The sequence below is a fragment of the Natrix helvetica genome (genome assembly GCF_964273705.1).
Source record: "Natrix helvetica genome assembly, chromosome: 4".
Classification (NCBI taxonomy): domain Eukaryota; kingdom Metazoa; phylum Chordata; class Lepidosauria; order Squamata; family Natricidae; genus Natrix; species Natrix helvetica.
In genome coordinates, this window is record NC_138550.1 from 155175242 (window position 1) to 155195378 (window position 20137).

The following is a 20137-nucleotide window of genomic DNA, read 5'->3' on the forward strand; positions in this document are numbered from 1 at the left end:
TCTCCAACGACTCTCTAGGCGTCTCTTGTGGCGTTTCATCACCCTTAGCTCCTCGGTAAACCAAGGTGCCAGGGTGGTTCGTCGCCGCAGGAGAGGCCGCAAAGGCGCCACCCGGTCTAGGGCCCCGGCAGTCGCACTATTCCATGCGACTACCAGGTCCTCCACTCGGGGGCGGGTCAGGTCCACAGGAGGTGGCCCAAGCTCCGTCTGGAACCTATCCGGTTCCATCAGGCGCTTGGGGCGGAACCATCTAATACCTTCCAGTTCCGCCTCCTCGCGGCGGGGGGTAGCACCAGGGAAGTCCAGCCGGAGAAGTGAGTGATCCGACCATGACAGGGGAATAGTGTCTAGATCCCCTATTCCCAGATTTTGCAATGTCCTTCCCCCCAGGAGTGGGGTGGGAATGGAGATTTTGCAGTCCCCTTCCCCCAGGACTGGGGAGGGAATGGAGATTTTGCAATGTCCTTCCCCCAGGAGTGGGGAGGGAATGGAGATTTTGCAATGTCCTTCCCCCCAGGAGTGGGGTGGGAATGGAGATTTTGCAGTCCCCTTCCCCCAGGACTGGGGAGGGAATGGAGATTTTGCAGTCTCCTTTCCCCAGGAGTGGGGAGGGAATGGAGATTTTGCAATGTCCTTCCCCCAGGAGTGGGGAGGGAATGGAGATTTTGCAGTCTCCTTCCCCCAGGACTGGGGAGGGAATGGAGATTTTGCAGTCTCCTTTCCCCAGGAGTGGGGTGGGAATGGAGATTTTGCAATGTCCTTCCCCCAGGAGTGGGGTGGGAATGGAGATTTTGCAGTCCCCTTCCCCCAGGACTGGGGAGGGAATGGAGATTTTGCAGTCTCCTTTCCCCAGGAGTGGGGAGGGAATGGAGATTTTGCAATGTCCTTCCCCCAGGAGTGGGGAGGGAATGGAGATTTTGCAATGTCCTTCCCCCAGGAGTGGGGAGGGAATGGAGATTTTGCAGTCTCCTTCCCCCAGGACTGGGGAGGGAATGGAGATTTTGCAATGTCCTTCCCCCAGGAGTGGGGTGGGAATGGAGATTTTGCAGTATCCTTCCCTTGCCACACCCACCAAAACATCGCCTACAGAACTGGTAGTAAAAAAATTACAATTTCACCACTGCATAAGTGAGAAAAGAAATTGTCTAGTTCTATTGCCTGACACCTACACTCAAATTAGGAACAAAACCATAACAAAAAAGAGCCCCCAATCTCCAACTTCTAAGCCAAGACAATAGGGCAATCAACTGAACCAAAAGGACACTAAGTCATTCAAGAGCTTAAGCAGCGACAACTGGCATTTAGCATCGTAATTATGGAGGTTGAAATGACAAAGTCTCTTCTTAATCATAGCCTTAATCACAACCAAACAGTACTCTTGTACTAAGTTTTGTTAACTAGATGAATAATATACAAAAGGTGCCAAAGGATTTTTAACTGCTTTCATAAAACCCCACACACAACAGAAATGACCAGCTTCAAAACCAACCTTTGGTTCTTTCAGCCACAATACCACAAATTAAACCTCTTTACCAATTCAAGAAACAAATGCATCTACTGACCACAACTCTTATTCACAATTCCCACTTTCACAGATTCAATTACTTCCTTCAGATGCACATTACAATGAACACGCTGGAAGGGACTTTGGAGGACTTCTAGTCTAGCCCCTTGCTCAAGCAGGAGAACCTATACCAGCGATGGCGAACCTTTTTTGGCTCACGTGCCACAAGTGGGGGGAGCATGGGGGGGTCGTGTGCAGGCGTGCCGCACCCATAATGCAACACGCGATCCCTCAGTGCGCATGCGCGCACAATGCGCCCCCCATTTTTACATGCTTTTTTCGCCCTCCCCAGGCTCCAGAGGCTTTATAGGAGCCTGGGGAGGGCGAAAAGAGCCTCCCCCGCCCCCCGGAGGCTTCAGGGACCGTCCGGAGGCTTCCCTGAAGCCTTCGGAACGCTTAAAACCACCCTCCGAGCAAACCGAAGTGACTTCCTGGTTGCTCGGAGGGTGGTTTTAAGCGCTCCGAAGGCGTCAGGGAAGCCTCCAGACGGTCCCTGAAGCCTTCGGAACGCTTAAAATGACCCTCCGAGCAAACCGGAAGTCACTTCCGGTTTGCTCGGAGGGTGGTTTTAAGCTTTCCAAAGGCTTCAGGGAAGCCTCCGGACGGTCCCTGAAGCCTCCGGGGGGACGGGGGAGGTTCTTTTCGCCCTCCCCAGGCTCCTATAAAGCCTCTGGAGCCTGGGGAAGGCGAAAAATAGCTTTTAAAAAGGTGAACTCATGCGCGCTGGCCAGCTGACAGGGCAGGGCCTCGAGTGCCCTGACAAATGGCTCCACGTGCCACTTGTGGCACGCGTGCCATAGGTTCGCCATCACTGACCTATACTATTTGACCTATACTATTTCAGATAAGTGACTGTCTGGAATCTTCTTAAAAACATCCACGATTTCTGGAGGCAATTTGTTATATGGAGGCAATTTGTTCCACTGGTTAATTGTCCTCACTGTTAGGAAGTTTCTCCTTAATTCCAGGTTGCTTCTCTCTATGATTACTGTATTTTTCGGAGTATAAGACGCACCAAGATTTTGAAGAGGCAATCTTTTTTTAAAAAAAATTGCACTTTGCAGACCTCCCCAAAATGCCCTGCTTTTCGTGAAAACCGGCCCTTTCCCCCCCCCAAAAAGGGCATGAATAGCCTTTAGGAGGCTTGTGGAGTGCTCCGGAGGGGGGGGGGCTCCCTGAAAATGAGCAAAAAACGGCCTGTTTTTTTTACAAAAATGGGTTTATTTTTTGTCCAAAAAAGGGCATGCATAGCCTTTAGGCTTATAGAGTGCTCCTGGAGGCGGCGGCGGGGGGGGGGGGGAATTGAGCCAAAAATGGCCCGTTTTTTGCTCATTTCTGCCCTCCCCGGCCCCCAGGAGCACTCTATAAGTCTCCTGAAGGCTCTGCACAACCATTTTGGTGAAGGGGCGGGGTTTCAGGAGGCCAGAAATGCTGTATTCAATGTAAAAGACGCACCCAGATTTTCAGCCTCTTTTTTGAGGGAAATAGGTGCGTCTTATAGTCTGAAAAATATGGTAGTTTCCAACCATTGTTTCTATTTTTTAATTATTTTTATTTTTTATTTTCAAAACAAACACAACACATAAAATTTTCCTTCTTTACATACTGTAGAAAGTGTATCAGTTGGTTACAAAAGGCTTTCGTGCATCTCTTCCACAGTCATCAAGCATAATTCATATTAACTCAAGTATTTTAACTCAGATATTTTTACATGTTACCATCATCATACCTCCATTTTCATTTGACTATAATTGTTTAAACGTCCTTCATCATAAAATATACCAAGATTTAATACATAACCACATACTGGCATTTCATTTACTATTTCTAAAATCCTCCAATAACACTGAATCCTTATGTCCTATTCTAGTTAAACATCCATAATATTTTTTTTTGGGGGGGGGGGTTACCAGCTTTTTTAAAAAAGAATTTTATTGATTTTTAAACATTTATAGGAAAGGGTAGGTGGATATACAAAAATTTTGGCAGCTCCATCGTGCTAGAGGTAGAAATCTCTCCAAATCTCACAACTTTTACAGAAAAGAAAAAACAAAAGATAAAAGATAAGCAGAAACAGTGTCTTGTTATACATTGTATCAACCATGTGTTCAATCATCTCTTTTGCCACTTTCTCATATATCAACAATTACAATGATATTTCAAACACATTTATTTTTGTGACCTGAGTCTTTTCAATATTGCTCCCTCCCCCCTGTCTTTGGGCAGAGCCGCTGCCCCTCCCTCCTTCATATCTTGTGTATTGTCACCTTTTTCACTACCTCTTATATTTTCGGCCTCTAGGAGGGCACTATGTTTTTTAATGAAGGCCTCTGCCTCCACAACTGTATTGATTCTAATTCTGTTTCCCTCCCAGAAGATCAACATTCCTTCTGGCAATAACCATCTAAAACAAATTCCTTTATTATATAATTTCTTTAATAAGGAAGAATACTTCCTCCTCTTATCTCTTATTTTTTTCAGAATTTGCTTAAGAATGGTAATTTCTTTGTCTTTATATATATACACCGGAAGCCGTCTCCTACATCCATAATATTTAATAACAAAATTTTCTAATCCTCCTTTCCAAAACACTGTTTACAATTTACATCGTTTCCTTATGTTGTACCCATACATATATATACGTTGTTATCATTATCGCTCCTTTATTTGACTATATCCTGTATCACAACATTTCCCCTCCTAATAATCAAGACTTAACTGAATCTAACTTAGTTCTTTTTTATTAACCTTTATATATAATCCAAAAGGATTTCTAATCTTCCTTTCATGGGTACCATTCAATCTTCATATCCAATTATTACTTATCATAACACTACACATTGTATACATTATTATCATTATCAATTATTTATTTAACTATATCTATTGTCACTAAATTTCACTAAGTTTAACTAGTTTTAAATTATACTCTTCCATCTATCAACCTGTATCTTTCCAGTAGCAAAACAGTCTCATATCTTCTGCCATTTGTGGTGTCAGTCCTCTAATCATCTCCTTAATCAACTTTGTATGGACTCCTCTTAGCAACTCCTTGCTTATAAAATCTCTCATGTAATTTCGATGCCCTTCTTCTGTTTCCTTAATCAGCTTATCTTTGATTGTCAGTAGTGTTATCAATGATGTTGCTAATAAAATTTCTCTGTTTAAATCCATAAATTCTTTTGTTTCTTCTTCTGTGTCTTGCCATCTGGGGTAGATTTCCACTCCATTTAATTCCTCTTTCAATATTCCACTCTTTCCATTTCCAGAAAGAAACCAATCACCATAAATATCAGCAATTTTAATTTCTTTATGGTCATTTTCCTCTTCAGTTTTTAGGATTTTAACCTCCACTTTTTCCACTTGATAAACATCTCCAACTGCTTCATCATATTTTACTGTTAGATGCTATAAGTCTTCCAACATCTTCTCTGTCCTCTCAAATGTATTTGATAATTTCTGAATTTCTAAGAATATCTTTTGCAGATTTAAAGTTTCTTTCTGATGTTGAAATTGTGCCATTATCTCCAGCTAACAAACACTGCTGCTCTAGCTTGGGTTTTTTTTCACAAGATTAAGTGTAGATTCACAATAAAGTTTTATTTTCACTTTTCTCTGGTTGAAGATATACTTCAAAGGGACATCTGTATTCTTTTCTTATCACTCTGTATAAACAAGCAGTGAGACCTTGGAGTGCCAAGCCAGGATAATCAGTAAGAAAAGTAAAAGTGTTTCGTTTCCAAACAAACCTCCAGTAGCAGTGTTATTATTGCAATTTTCTTTGTTTCTTTTTGTATCTTTTTTGTATTTCAAGTTAAAAAAAAGTCCGATTCTTGAATGAGTTAGAACAACACCCACAGTAATGAAAGGAGAATTTTAGTCCATAGGTTACAAAGAATAATAAAAGAAAAAAAACAGAAGAAAACCTAATCTATTCATTTTAAAAGGCTTGCATAAATTCCATCCATGAACATAGCATTTAAAAAGATAACCCACTGTCTAAAACCATTCCAAACTTAATTCCACCGCTTATTTCTTCTGTTCTCCGATTTAAATTAATTTTAAGTTTTTTATAGGCAGTCTCTTTTAAAACGGTAAAAATTCTCACCAGCTGGAAACACTTTCTCTTTCCGTATCCTTCCATTTTGGAGCTGCCCCGACTTCATCAGCCTTGGCTAGATTTTTTGTCGCCGGCTTGAAGAACTTCTCTTGCATCGATCAGGGACTTTGCGATATCCCTGAGATCAGCGTGACGTAATCTTCCTGTTCACCATCTCTGCGGGACGGTTTAGGTCCGATTTGACCACCCAGCGGCAAAACTATCAGCTGGGGTCTCGGAGCATCGAGACCACACGTCCGTATCATCGCGACATTGGCTCCTCCTCCAAAAATGGCCCACTTTTCGCTCATTTCTGCCCTCCCCAGCCCCCAGGAGCACTCTATAAGTCTCCTGAAGGCTCTGCACAGCCAGTTTGGTGAAGGGGCAGGGTTTTGGGAGGCCAAAAATGCTGTATTCAATGTATAAGACACACCGAGATTTTCAGCCTCTTTTTTGAGGGGAAAAAGGTGCGTCTTATACTCTGAAAAATATGGTAGTTTCCAACCATTGTTTCTTGTCCTGCCCTCCGGTGCTTTGGAGATTAATTTGACCCTCTCTTTTTTGCGGCAGCCCTGCAAGTAGTGGAATAATGCTATCATGTCACCCCTAATTCTTCTTTTCTTTAGACTAGCCAAACCCAAATCCTGCAGCTGTTCTTCATTTATCTGCTGGTTTACTTCACTAGCTGTACAAGCCACATTCCAAGAAACTTTACCATTCCTATCATTTTTTCTTCCATGTTCTCCCATGTTCCGCAACTTTCCCCTTCCTTCTTTCTTACATGCATAGGATATTCTTTGTATGGGTAATCCTCGAATTATGACCACAATCGAGCCCAAAATTTCTGTGGCTAAGCGAGACTGTTAGCATTCTAAATACCATGCAGAATTAAATCATTGTCCAAGGCAAAGTTATCCTTAAAGGTCCAATTTATTCGTACAGGCAAGTTAGCACGTCTATGGAATTCCAACACTGATTTTCTTCTTGGAATTCCACCCAGTTGAAAGTTCATGATCTATCCCCACACCCCATAATCCATCACATGTTCCAATCATCATCTTCCATGCTGGCATCTACACCCCTCTGCTTCCAGTCAGGTGTCGAGGTGCGGAGACAAAAGATGACCTTGGCTTCTATAAAAGAATGACAACAATACATTCCACAATCCTACTCCTTTCTATTTCCCCCTCCCAACTACTACACTAATGAAAAGCATAGGAAATTAATAAAAAGTGTTGCAGGCCAAAGATCCTAAAAAGAACATAACTACAGGCCTGATTGCTAAGTGAGTTTTGCCCTGTTTTACAACCTTTCATGCCACAGTTCTTAAGTGAATCGCTGCAGTTGTTCTAGCTTCCCCATTGGCTTTGCTTGGTCAGAAGGTTGCAAAAAGTGATCACATAACCCCGGACACAGCAATAATCATAAATGTCCGCTGCCAAGCATCCAGAATTTGATCATGTGACCTTGGGGATGCTGCAACATCTGTGTGAAAAATGGGAGCTGGGTGATAGGAACGATGAGAAGATTAGTAGTAATAGTAATGCAGACTTAGTAAATAGTTTGACAGTGTTGACAGAATTATTTGTTTAGCAGAGTGATGGTGTTTGGAAAAAACTGTTTTTGTGTCTAGTTGTTCTGGTGTGCAGCGCTCTATAGCGTCGTTTTGAGGGTAGGAGTTGAAACAATTTATGTCCAGGATGTGAGGGGGTCTGTAGATATTTGCACAGCCCTCTTTTTGACTCGTGCAGTATACAGATCCAAACTGAATTCCAAAAAAAATTATACTTTCTTACAGAGGGATTAAAAATGATCACTAAGATGCCTGGCAACATTATCTTCTAAATGTTGTTTTATTTTTTGAAAAGTTGGTTTGGATTTTTTTTTAAAGGGGATGTAGCCATTACAATATACATATCACCAAGTAAGATATCAGAACAATTCATTGATATGCCGCCATTAAGATTACCTCATGCATAAGAGATCTTAAAATTCCATGCAAGTTTATTCTAAATGAATGTCATCTTCTTGAACGTCAAATTATAGAATTGCAATCAAGAAGTTTAAAAATAGGCCTTAACTGATGTATGTATGCATGGTAATTATTTGCATCTCAGATTAGCCTTACTTATGGAAAAGGGAACTCCTCTGAAATGGAATAGAATGGACATTTTGGATGCTTCTTATAATCATGTATTTTTATGCTGACCTTCCCCACCCATTAATCCCTGTAAATGTGATCATTTCGATATGGTTTATTATTAGCATTGTTTCCTTAGGAAGAGCAAATTCTTGCAAGCTTGATATAAATGCAATTATATAAACTCTCTTAATAGATGAACCATTAGTATTCATTCGTTTAAGGAAACAAGCCAATTTGAAATGGTGGTCTTGACTGGTTTTCATCACTAGTTAATAAATCTGTTTGGCCTTCCTCAGCTAAGGTGACACAGTGCCAAGCTTCACATATTCTGTTACGCCATGGTTATTTAAACTGTGTTTATTCAATAAACACAAATGTGATTATCAAACACACTAAGGCAGTGATGGCTAACCTTTTGAGGACTGAGTGGCCAAAGCGCACACCCGAGCCTCCAAAATGCAATGTGCGTGTGCCCCCCACATGTGCTCCTCCCCCGTGCATGTACACACGTCCCCCTGCATGCACCCCAGCCCCCCATGTGCACTCCTCCTCTGCACATGAGCAGCAGAGACCCTAAGACCAGCTGGCCATCGGGAGGCGCATAGGCATGTATGGCAAAGCCAAGCTGGGATGACGGCACGTGTGCCCACAGAAAGGGCGCTACGTGCCACCTCTGGCATGTGTGCCATAGGCTCGGCATCACGGCACTAAGGCATACAGTTCACAAACCATGATAGGTTGGTTTAAAATATGCTATGCTAGATGTGGGGGTGGGGGGGGGGAGGAATGTAATCCCAGGGCCATGCTAAGCTCCTAAAAGCCCCTTTTTATGGTCAATAATTTTTTCTGTGCTTTTGATTATGAAAAATTGAATGTATGTTTTCCTGCCCTTTTTGAGGGGACAAATTATAAAAAAATGTAGTGAATGCGCCCTAAAATAAGCTTATTCACCATTAAAAAGAAAGGGGGAAAAATGATCAAACTCTCTCCTCAAACCCAGACCTTCTGATATGGCTTCACTCTTCTTTTGAGTTTCAACTGTTGACAAATGTACAGTGTAGCATTGGCCCCCAAAGGGTGCTTACTTCTATGCTAAGTCATAAAAACCGTCAAGCAAACAATGGTTTATTTTTAGGCCAACTTCTATTTTTAGATCAAGAAGCACAAGCTTCCAAACTTCTCATCTTGGCTGTTCTTAAGGAGAAAACGGAATGTGGAATTCATTGGTCTTGTCCACAAAATATTAATCTATAGTTTAGATGAAGGCGTGCCTAGTATTTAAGTTCTTCTTTCTATTTCACAGCTCACAAATTTTCTCAGTGATGTCGCTGATGTAAAAATGAAAAAAAGAAGCTATAAAAGAACAAGTGAGGCAAAAAAAAGCTTGTTTTCCTTCTCCTGCTGATTATATCACACAAGCCATAAACCTAAATTCTGCATCATTGTGTCAGCAGTCCCCTTCCATTAACCAGCCAGCGTGATTTCCTTCCTTCCTTCCTCCCTCCCTCCATCATACAAGGACAAATTATGCATTGTAAAGATCGCTTGGAGGTGGGAGATACTTCCAATGTAATAATCCCCTGCATGGATTGCCCTTGTAACTTGTAGGACAGATGGGGAAGAAGCTAACTACCAGATTGCAAGAACACAAGGAGACCTGAATTCATTGGTAGCCTCACACTGGAATGAACAAGGACACACATTCCATTTTGCAGCTACCAAGATTGTCGGACAAGTAGGCACAAAAACAGCCAGGGAAGTGATTGAAGCCAGGGAAATGGGCCCCTCGTCAGTCACCAGCCTATCAAGTACTTAGAAGGCAAGGGCTGGGCAGCACTAGCAAAAGACAGCTAATTACTTAAAAGGCAGCCAACAACACACCCCAATCAAATAGCTATCCAACATCTTCTTAAAGACTTCCAGTGTTGGGGCATTCACAACTTCTGAACAGCTTGCCTCCAGAAGTTGTGAATGCCCCAACACTGGAAGTCTTTAAGAAGATGTTGGATAGCTATTTGTCTGAAACGGTATAGGGTTTCCTGCCTAGGCAGGGGGTTGGACTAGAAGACCTCCAAGGTCCCTTCCAACTCTACTATTGTATTGTATTGTATTGTATTGTATTGTATTGTATTGTAATCAACATCTAAAAAGCCACTTACAACAGACACTATAAATACCACACCCCCAACAGCACACAGATTCCCTGAATATGGACTCTAGCACGAGTTCGAAAGCTCAGAAGACAAAACTTCTGGTGCCAACGACTGACACAGATTGGATCCTGCAACATTATCCTGGGACACCTATATTCGCCTTCATTTGTAATAAACAAGTTAACTGCATTTATTTAATCTAATTTTAATTATACTTAAAACAATTAAATGAAATTTCTCAGGGTTTCAGCATTCTCTTTCGGCTTTTTTTTTTGGTATTCAACCCACAATCAAATGGGCCTCAGCCCTATAACATCTATAAAATCAATTTTAATAATCTCTTTTCTAGTCACTACCCAAATCATGAGGTCAAGAAACTTTAAAACTTTAATTAGCACTATTGTATTCTTCTATTCTACACTGAGACGCGGTGGCTCAGTGGCTAAGATGCTGAGCTTGTCGATCAAAAAGGTCAGCAGTTCGGCAGTTCGAATCCCAACCTAGCAGTTCAAAAGCATGTAAAAATGCAAGTAGAAAAATAGGAACCATCTTTGGTGGGAGGGTAACAGCGTTCTATGAGCTTTCGGTGTTTAGTCATGCTGGCCACATGACCACGGAGACGTCTTTGGACAGCGCTGTCTCTTCGGCTTTGAAACGGAGATGAGCACCGCCTCCTAGAGTCGGGAATGATTAGCACCTATGTGCGAGAGGAACCTTTACCTTTACCTATTCTACACTTTGATTCTGGATTCTATGATTAATGCTAGACTAATAAACAAAAACACCACCAACCAGCCAACCAACCAACCTGCTTCCTCAATCATTTCATCTTGTAGGAAATGTACTCTTGATATTTTTCCATAAAGTCCACCAAAGGTGACCTCTCAAAAGGTCTGAGTAGCACCAGTCATTTATACTTTAGGTTGATCTTCAGACACATAGAATGCATACCTAATAAAGGTCGCTCGTGTCCCCTCTGGCATCACTTTTCAGTTCTGTGTACCATCCAGTTCCTTGCCTTCTCAAATAATCTTAAGGAATAAAGACTAACTTTGTTTTGCCAACAATGCTGAATTCAGAGACTCAGCGCAATAAGAACAGTTGAAAATCCCTGAAGTTTCACCCAAAACTTTACTATTATCCAGCACAAACTGCAATCCCTGAAAAGTCAAACATGTTAAGTAAAATATAGTAAATGCACCATTAAAAAAAAAACTTGTTAAAATTCACAGTATTCGGTCCATTTATATAACCAGAGTGTATTCTATTTTATAGGGTAATAATAAAGACAGATATGTTTTGTATAACTTAACATTAATCAAACCCTATTTTTTTTTCTTACGAGGTGGTCATTATTTTTCACTGAAAAAAATACTGCAGATGATCAGTTATACGGTATGCTATTTCTGGAGGGGTCACAATGTTTACTTTTGGCAACAAACATAATAAAACATCTTGACTCAAAGGTAGGCATCTAATAGTTCTCCATATTCTGCTCCCATCAATTGTAGTTTATATCTTTCTGGAGGCAGTAAATTCCTCATTCATATCTTACATGAGCCCCATTGGCGCAACGGCTAGAGTGCAGTACTGCAGGCTACTTCTGCTGACTGCCGGCTGCCTGCAATTTGGTAGTTCAAATCTCACCAGGCTCAAGGTTGACTCAGCCTTCCATCCTTCCAAGATAGGTAAAATGAGAAGCCAGATCGTTGGGGGCAATATGCTGATTCTGTTAGAGAGGGCTGTAAAGCATTGTAAAGCGGTATATAAGTCTAAGTGCTATTGCTATTACAGGTTAATAGATTTCAAACATTGTCGAACTATAATTCATCAGATACAGTACAAGTCTTAATCGGTGCATAGACTGTGGCAGAAACAGAAATCATTAGTTTGCACTTCTTACATTTCGTGGGAGGCTCACTTGGACATGGATCTTAATGAGCAATAGTGGCTAACCCAGTTCACAGGACTGTAAAAGTAAAGGTTCCCCTCGCACATATTAGCTAGCTGTTCCCGACGCTAGGGGGCGATGCTCATCTCCATTTCAAAGCCGAAGAGCCAGCGCTGTCTGAACACGTCTCCGTGGTCATGTGGCCGGCATGACTAAACGCCAAAGGCGCACGGAACGCTGTTACCTTCCCACCAAAGGTGGTCCATATTTTTCTACTTGCATTACATGCTTTCGAACTGCTAGGTTGGCAGAATCTGGGACAAGTAACAGGAATTCACCCCATTAAGCTGGGCTAGGGATTTGAACCGCCGAACTGCCGACCGTTCTGATCGACAAGCTCAGTGTCTTAGCCACTCAGCCACTGCATCCTTTACAGGATTGATACAATGACAAAAAGAACCATTCAAGATGTTGGCTGTACCTTCAAAACCCTACAAACCTTATTTGAAGTACAGTTTTCCCCATCTACCTGACCCATCAGAGGTCACATCATCTCTATAGATATGAGACTGCCCTCCACTTTGACACTCTTCTGTAAGGTCCTGAAGATCTGGTTTTGTGCCAACAGGCCTGGGATGCCAAAGTGGGATGGAGGCTATCAAATGGCTCATTTGATTGTTGTTGTTAAGGAGGGTGGAGGTTTATTGCTTTTTCATTGTTTTATATTGGGTTTTTATTCTTGTTAGCCACCTGGAATCACTCAGAGTGAATATATCCTGCGGTACGTACCTTGAGGAAAAGTGAAATCCAGGTGGTAATGAATAAATAAGAGCCTACATAAGTGTGTGCCAAAATTAGTGAAGACGTCTTGAGAAACTCAAGATGCTCTTCATGATTAACATTAAAAAAAGCGTACAGGGCCTCACAAAGTTGCTTAGAAGTGAGGCTTTTTCTGAACTGTCAGTAGCCATCCACAAGCCATCTAGTAAATATCATTATCATGCTCTGAAAACAGCTATGAAAAGTAAGATCAAGGAGAGGGTGACTCACTGTGGGAATATCTGAAACATGAAAGGCTAGAAGACTTCTGCACCAAGGAGTTGGGGAGGGGAATTCAAAAGAGTGGTGAAATTCAATTTTTTTTTACTGCCAGTTCTGTGGGCATGATAGGAGAAGGATACTGCAAAATCTCCATTCCCACCCCACTCTTGGGCCAGCCGGAGATGATATTTGCCGTTTCTCCGAACTACTCAAAATTTCCGCTACCGGTTCTTCAGAACCTGCTGAATTTCACCCGATCCAAATGCAAGAATGGAAAGACATAGCTGGTGGTTAGACAGCTATCATGGTTGAAAGTGTTAAAAGACATTGACTAAAAAGAGGTCCCAGGTTTTGCATCGGCCATATTCAGGTTTTTTTCTTTGTTTTTATTTGCAGACAATCATTCATAAACAGTAAGTACCGTATTTTTCAGAGTATAAGACGCACCAAGATTTTGAAGAGGCAAATTTTTTTAAAAAGGTTTTTGCACTCTGTAGACCTCCCAAAACCGGCTCGTTTTCTGTGAAAACCGGCCCATTTTTTGTCAAAAAAAGAGGGCATGCATAGCCTTTAGGAGGCTTATAGAGTGCTCCAGGGGGCTGGGCAAAAATAAGCAAAAAATAGCCCGTTTTTGGCTTATTTCTGCCCTCCCCAGCCCCCAGGAGCACTCTGGAAGCCTCCTAAAGGCTATGCACGGCCATTTTGGTGAAGGGGCGGGGTTTTGGGAAGCCAAAAATGCTGTATTCAGTGTATAAGATGCACCCAGATTTTCACCCTCTTTTTTGAGGGAAAAAGATGCATCTTAAATGTATAGTTATAAGCAAACATTTAGGGTGCCTCTGACCAAATTGTTTGTTTCAATTCATCTTTTAATGCAGCTATCTTTACAGAGTTAAAGCAAACACTTCAATCAAATATTTAACCAGGTTAAATATCCATCATGGAGGTTCTATAAAAGAAATCCATGTGATTACTTTAAAGACAATCCAAATTAAGTTGTAGGAATGGCACATCCATAATTCCAAGAATTAATGCTAATTAACCGCTTTAATTCTTTGATACCAAACTAAAAGTCCTGAGAATTTAAGCGCATGCAGGGGGACTGTTGAAGACAAGAGGAAAAAGTTGGCACTACCTTTTCTGCCAGCCAACCCAAGTGCCTAATTTCTCGGCTTCCGGCTATTCCTGCTTTACCCAGTTGATCTTTGACCTCTGAGATCACTCTGGGAATGAGCTCGCTGATGCAAGAGTGGATGGCATAGAACCAGGCCTGGGCGGTGCTCGCATCTTTACTCCTTAGCACCAAAATGTGCTTGGCATCCGGTGAATGAACTTCAACAATCCTGTAGAAGAAAAATAAATAAATAAATAAATACAATAAATAAGAAAAGAGGGGAGAGTTATAAGTGTTCTCAAAGTTCCATCCTGATTACCTGATTTATAGGTGTAGAACAGAGATGGGTAACGGTTGCCCAGTCACATGACCAACAAGGCACACCTACCATCACATGACCATCAAACCACACCCACCAAACAAGCCACGCCCACAGAACCGATAGTAAAACTTTTTGAAACCCACACCTGGTGTAGAAGTGTGGAAAACTACTGTGCCCGGAATGGGGCATCTGAGGTCCATTGAATCATGACCAAACCAACATAGCTAGCCAAATAGAGGTCCTATCAGGTAGCAATAGCACTTAGACTTATAGATTGCTTCATAGTGATGTACAGAAACTTGCTAAGTGGTTTACAAAGTCAGCATATTGCCGCCGCCGCCCCCAACCCCCCCAAAAATCTGGGTCCTCATTTTACCAACTTTGAAAGAATGGAAGTCTGAGTCAACCTTGAGCCCCGTCAGGATCAAACGCTGGGCTGTGGGCAGAGTTAGCCTGCAATACTACACTATAACCACTGCACCACCAGGGCTCCCTATGAGGTGCTTCCCCATCCTATAAGCTTGGCATTCCACCGCAACTCCGTTTCACTTGTTCCATATCATCAATCTTCAACATGGCACAGTGGGATACAGAAAAACAGTGGATTGCTGAAGGATCGCCTAGTCTGCCAGTAGCCCATATTTCCTTTGTCTCTGGGGATTCTCAGTCATCCAGGTCATGGAAGTGGCACGCAGAGCCATCTCTCTAGGCATGTGAGCCATCACTCATTGCTTTGCCGGATTTCGGTGCGCCAGCCAGCTGGTCTTCACGCATGCGGGAGTGCCAGAAACCAGAAGAGCAGTCACCCGATGTGCATGCACACACCAGGAAGATCTTCCGGTTTCTGGCGTGCACATACACACCATCCAGCTGGTTGTGTGTTCCAGAAAAGGTTCGCCAACACTGTCTTAGTCCAAACAACCTCACAGATTCTTCTTGTGTGGATTAAATAAAGGATTATTCCCATATATGTCACCCTGAGCTCTTGGAGAAAAGTAAGAATATAAATCTATCAAATAACATCAGTCTGCTGCAGCAAACACTGGCAATAAATCTAATCACACCTTAAAAATTAAACTCTTACGTTGGCTTTGAATTTAGGAAACTGCCGCCTCAACGTAACTTGAAAGGCAAAGGAGACACTATAGTATAAGATGCAACTCATCACAATTCATCCACATTGGGTGTAGGGTGGAACCACAATTAACCATTACATTCAAACTGTATAATTAGAAAGCACAATGAGGGTTTGAGAAAACAATTTATTGGAAATCAATGTATTCGCTGATAAAACATGATCAACAAACGTCTTTTTGACTTTATTTTTGTTAGTTGCAAAGTCATGTCTGACCCATTGCGACCCCATGGACACGTTCCTCCAGGCCTTCCTGTCCTCTACCATCCTCTGGAGTCCATTTAAGCTCACGCCTACTGCTTCAGTGACTCCATCCAGCCCCCTCATTCTCTGTCGTCCCCTTCTTCTTTTGCCCTCAATCTTTCCCAGCATCAGGCTCTTCTCCAAGGAGTCCTTCCTTCTCATTAGGTGGCCAAAGTATTTTGAGTTTCATCTTCAGGATCTGGCCTTCTAAAGAGCAGTCAGGGTTGATCTCCTCTAGGACTGACCAGTTTTATTGCCTTCCAGTCCAAGGGACTCACAGGAGTCTTCTCCAGCACCATAGTTCAAAGGCATCAATTCTTTGGCGCTTAGCCTTTCTTATGGTCCAACCTTCACAGCCACACATTGCAACTGGGAAAACCATAGCCTTGGCTATACACACTTTTGTTGGCAGGGTGATGTCTCTGCTTTTTAGTATGCTGTCTAGATTTGCCATATATTTCCTCATTAAATTTGTACCTTCCCATCTCAATGGATGCTGTCATTTCTCTAAAGTAAGGATTAAAAAGTCAACAAGAGAAAAAAAACAAAGCAAAAAAAATTGTGGAGATGAGTTTGCTCTACTTTGTATTATGTTTTGACAATTTACCCTCATTGCAATATAACAGGGCATCAGTCAATGTGGCCATATCCTTTTCTAGTCTATTCTACTTGGCTTTCCAACATAAATGCCCCTGGGCACGGTTGATGATTCTTTTCCTGCAGTGAAAATATGTCAAATGATACCAAAACACTATTTGAAGTTACTTAAAAATACAATCTCCTCTTCTATAAATCTCACTGGCTTTTCTCTCGGAATCTGGCTTCTGAAACATGACATTATCTGCAATTTGGTGATAAAAAGTTCTCTTTTAAATTTCCCCTTGTCTGGAAATATTTCAGCTCTGTTTCTCCATACCGTCTACCACAGTTATGTAAACACTGCATACAGAACATTTTTGATAAAAGCCCACATTGGCCTAAAGGAACTGTGCATTTAAATAGGAGATGTCTGCCATGATATATACTGTCTTCTAGCCATGAATACAAATGCTTTTCAAAGAGCCTGCTCAGATAACCATATAAAGGAAAACTATCTTTCCTCTAAAGCCTCCATGGTCAATAAAAACATCTCTAAGTTCCTTATAAAATGACAATAAAAAAAACCCAAGTTGGCAACCTCCAAATGTACAACATTTGAAGCCGAACAAAAATGACAAGGGCTGGAGGTTAAAACATACAAACAATAGTTACAGGAATTGGATATGTCTCTAATGAAAAGAAAGACTAGAGGGGGGACATGATAGCAGTGTTTGAACATTTGAGGGGCTCCTACAAAGACAGGTCAGAAGTTGCCTCCAGAAGTTGTAAATGCTCCAATACTGAAAATTTTAAAGAAGAGATTGGATAACTATTTGTCTGAAATGGTATAGGGTTTCCTGCCTAAGCAGGAGGTTGGACTAGAAGACTTCCAAGATCCCTTCCAACTCTATTATTCCATGTTCTATATAGGAACTCCAACCTCCAGAATTCCCAGCCAGTATGGTCAAAGCGACCTTGAACAACATGGTAGAATGAGAGGCAACAATGTGGGATAAAATATGGAAGTTTTGTGCCAGGAACATCACGCAGATTAAGGAATGAATTTGCTCTGGTTATAGGAAACCCTTTATTTTGATTCTAATATTTCGGATTTCACTGGCTGGATTCCTCATTTAACCACCTCCAGTGCATAAACTCTACAGAAGCAACTTGTATTTTTCATCTAGATTTCCACTTTCCTTTTTCACTGTAAAGGTGCTCTTAAATAAGTGAAGAATGAAGATGAACCACAGTCCGTCATAGAAGACAAACTCAGGATTTTGAAAAACCCTCTTCGGTTACAAATACCAAGCGAGATCCTCAAGCTTGATACTGTGCAAATTCCCAATAAAATCCAGCAGGTGAAAGGTGATGACCTATGGCACAGAACAATGACCTATAAACAAGTCCAGGAGGAGATGACACATGCTTTCTAATTTGCCCAGCTGTGTCACTTGACTTCCCCTGCCAGGAAACCTGTGGGTTTTGATGGAATATCTGTAATAACCTAATTAATTCTACCAACAGAGGGATCTACTTTCTAATCTGAGTTTGTGGAGCACATTTCTTAGAAGACTTGGAGTAATGGTATGTTTGCCATTATCTGCAAAATAGATAATGGGATGGTGATACAAGACCTATGAATATTAACCGAATAACAGAGTTGGAAGGGCCCTTGGAGGTCTTCTAGTCCAGGGGTGTCCAAACTTGGCAACTTTAAGACTTGTGGACTTCAACTCCCAGAATTCCCCAGCCAGCAGAGCTGGCTGGGGAATTCTGGGAATTGAAGTCCACAAGTCTTAAAGTTGCCAAGTTTGGACACCCCTGTTCTAGTCCATACTATACTAAGTATGTTGCCTACAAAGCCCTGAAAAACTCCAATAGAAGTCCATTTGCTACATATTTACTATAGAAACTGATTCTGCTCCTACCCCCACACACTCTCTTTATGTGTCCATGACAATGGACAATGTCCCTTAAAAAGGGTAGAAAACCATAAGCAAATATATTAGGAAGGATTCCTCCTCAGCAAAGTGGACAGACTTGATGATTTCCGATAAAAATTATAACTCCACCCATAAACAAATCTATCACGATAGCAATGCGCTTGCTAGTATCCTAATTAACTAATAGTAATTAATAACTTAATTAGATTTCCTGATTTTTATTAATGAATGAAAGTGTACCTGCAATCACTGTCTAAGTTATTCAATTTTCTCCTGGAAGTTATAGAGCCGTGATGGCAAACCTATGGCACATGTGCAACAGGTGGCACGTGGAGCTATATTCGCCGGCATGGCAGCCCTCAGCAGCCCTCAGCTCCGCTGATTTTCGGCCTTCCGGAGGGCCGGTGGAGGAAGGAAAGCCTCGCGAGCCTGGGGAGGGTGAAAATGGGTCACTTGGGCATGCGCAGTGGGTAGGTCGCTCATGCATGCGCAGGTGGATGGGTTGCTTGCGCATGTGGGTAAACATGTGGCATGCATGATAGCGCACGCATGCACCATTTTGGCACACTTTTAGAAAAAGGTTAGCCATCACTGTTATAGAGGGACAGGATGAGGCCTTGTAGGAGTAGCAGAATCTGAGGATGGAGTTAAAAGAAGGATCAGCCTATAGAATCTATACATAGCCACAAGTGACCTAAGTCTTACCCTCCTAGAATTCCGTGGACCAGGGGTATCAAACTCAAGGAGCGAGGGCCGGATGTGGCCTGTGGGGTGCTTAGATCTGGCCCATAGGATTGCCCTGGAAATGGGGAAGGGACCGGCCCAGGGTGCCTTTGCCAGCGAAAACGGGCTCCCGAGCTCTGTTTTGGCTGCGACGGCCTCCTGCACCCCTCTACCAACGAAAACAGAGCTTGGGAGGGTTGCTCTGCCAGTTCTGTTTTCGCTGGCAGAGCACTTGGGCCACCACAAGTGCCCCGACACTTCACCTTTGCTACTGGTTCAGAAGCAATGTGAACACGTGCGCACTTCGCTCGGCATGCGCCACCTCTGCACATGCGCAAACCCTTCCACGCATGCTCAGAGCGCACGTACAAAAGTAAGCAAACGGGGAGGAGGGAGCTTCTGTGCCATGCAATTTAGATTATATAAATCCCACTTCACAGCTGATCGTCGGAAAAAACGGTTCACCCAAAGTGGTGCCATCTTTTTTTACTACCGTTTCAGGCGTCGTTAGGAAATTTGACACCGGTAGCATTTCACCCATGGCCCACGCCCATCCCAGCCACGCCCACCCCTCGAGGTCAAACACAACCCTGATGCGGCTCTCAATGAAATCGAGTTTGATAGTCCTGCTGTGGACCCTTATTTAATTCCATGCAAACTGCTAACCATTAGCTGAGAAGATTCCTGTGCATGGGCTGTTTAGCAATTAATCACTTTAATTGCACCTTCGTGCATGGACCTGATCTTTCCCACCTGACCCAACCCTTATAATTCACTGTCATAAGACAACTCCACCCATACCATGTAGCCCATGGATCTGTCACTGAGCCCTCTTCTCTAACAGCAAACTCTTTGGCTTTCTGCTTCTTATGCAAAAGCAGCGCTAAGGAAGTTTCTTTGGATTCCTCTATGCTAAATAGGGGGACAAAAAAAGGCCATGAATGTGAAAGGAGAAGAAAAAAGCTTCTCCTTTTAACTACCCCATCAGCCTTTTCAAATTTCACAGATTTTCTCCTTGCATAAGAGGAGTGTGATGCAGGTGTGTGGTGTGATGCAACTCTCTCCATACATTATAGATGAGGACCAATAAGTTTATCCTATTTTTAGAGCCTGGAAGCTCTAAAGAACTATCAAAGTCTCATTTCCCATTCATTTCCCCAGGCTGCCTTTTCTCACTTCCCAGG

General features: G+C 42.4%; 1 protein-coding gene across 2 annotated transcripts in view; it reads right to left on the reverse strand.

The window, feature by feature from the left end:
* SNTB1 (syntrophin beta 1) overlaps positions 1–20137 on the reverse strand; it is a 140973-nt gene that overhangs the window by 38673 nt on the left and 82163 nt on the right. For both annotated transcript variants that reach the window (XM_081950595.1, XM_081950594.1), the window contains exon 3: positions 14027–14234. In XM_081950595.1, coding sequence (XP_081806721.1) covers positions 14027–14234 — 208 coding nt within the window. The remainder of the gene's footprint in view (positions 1–14026; positions 14235–20137) is intronic.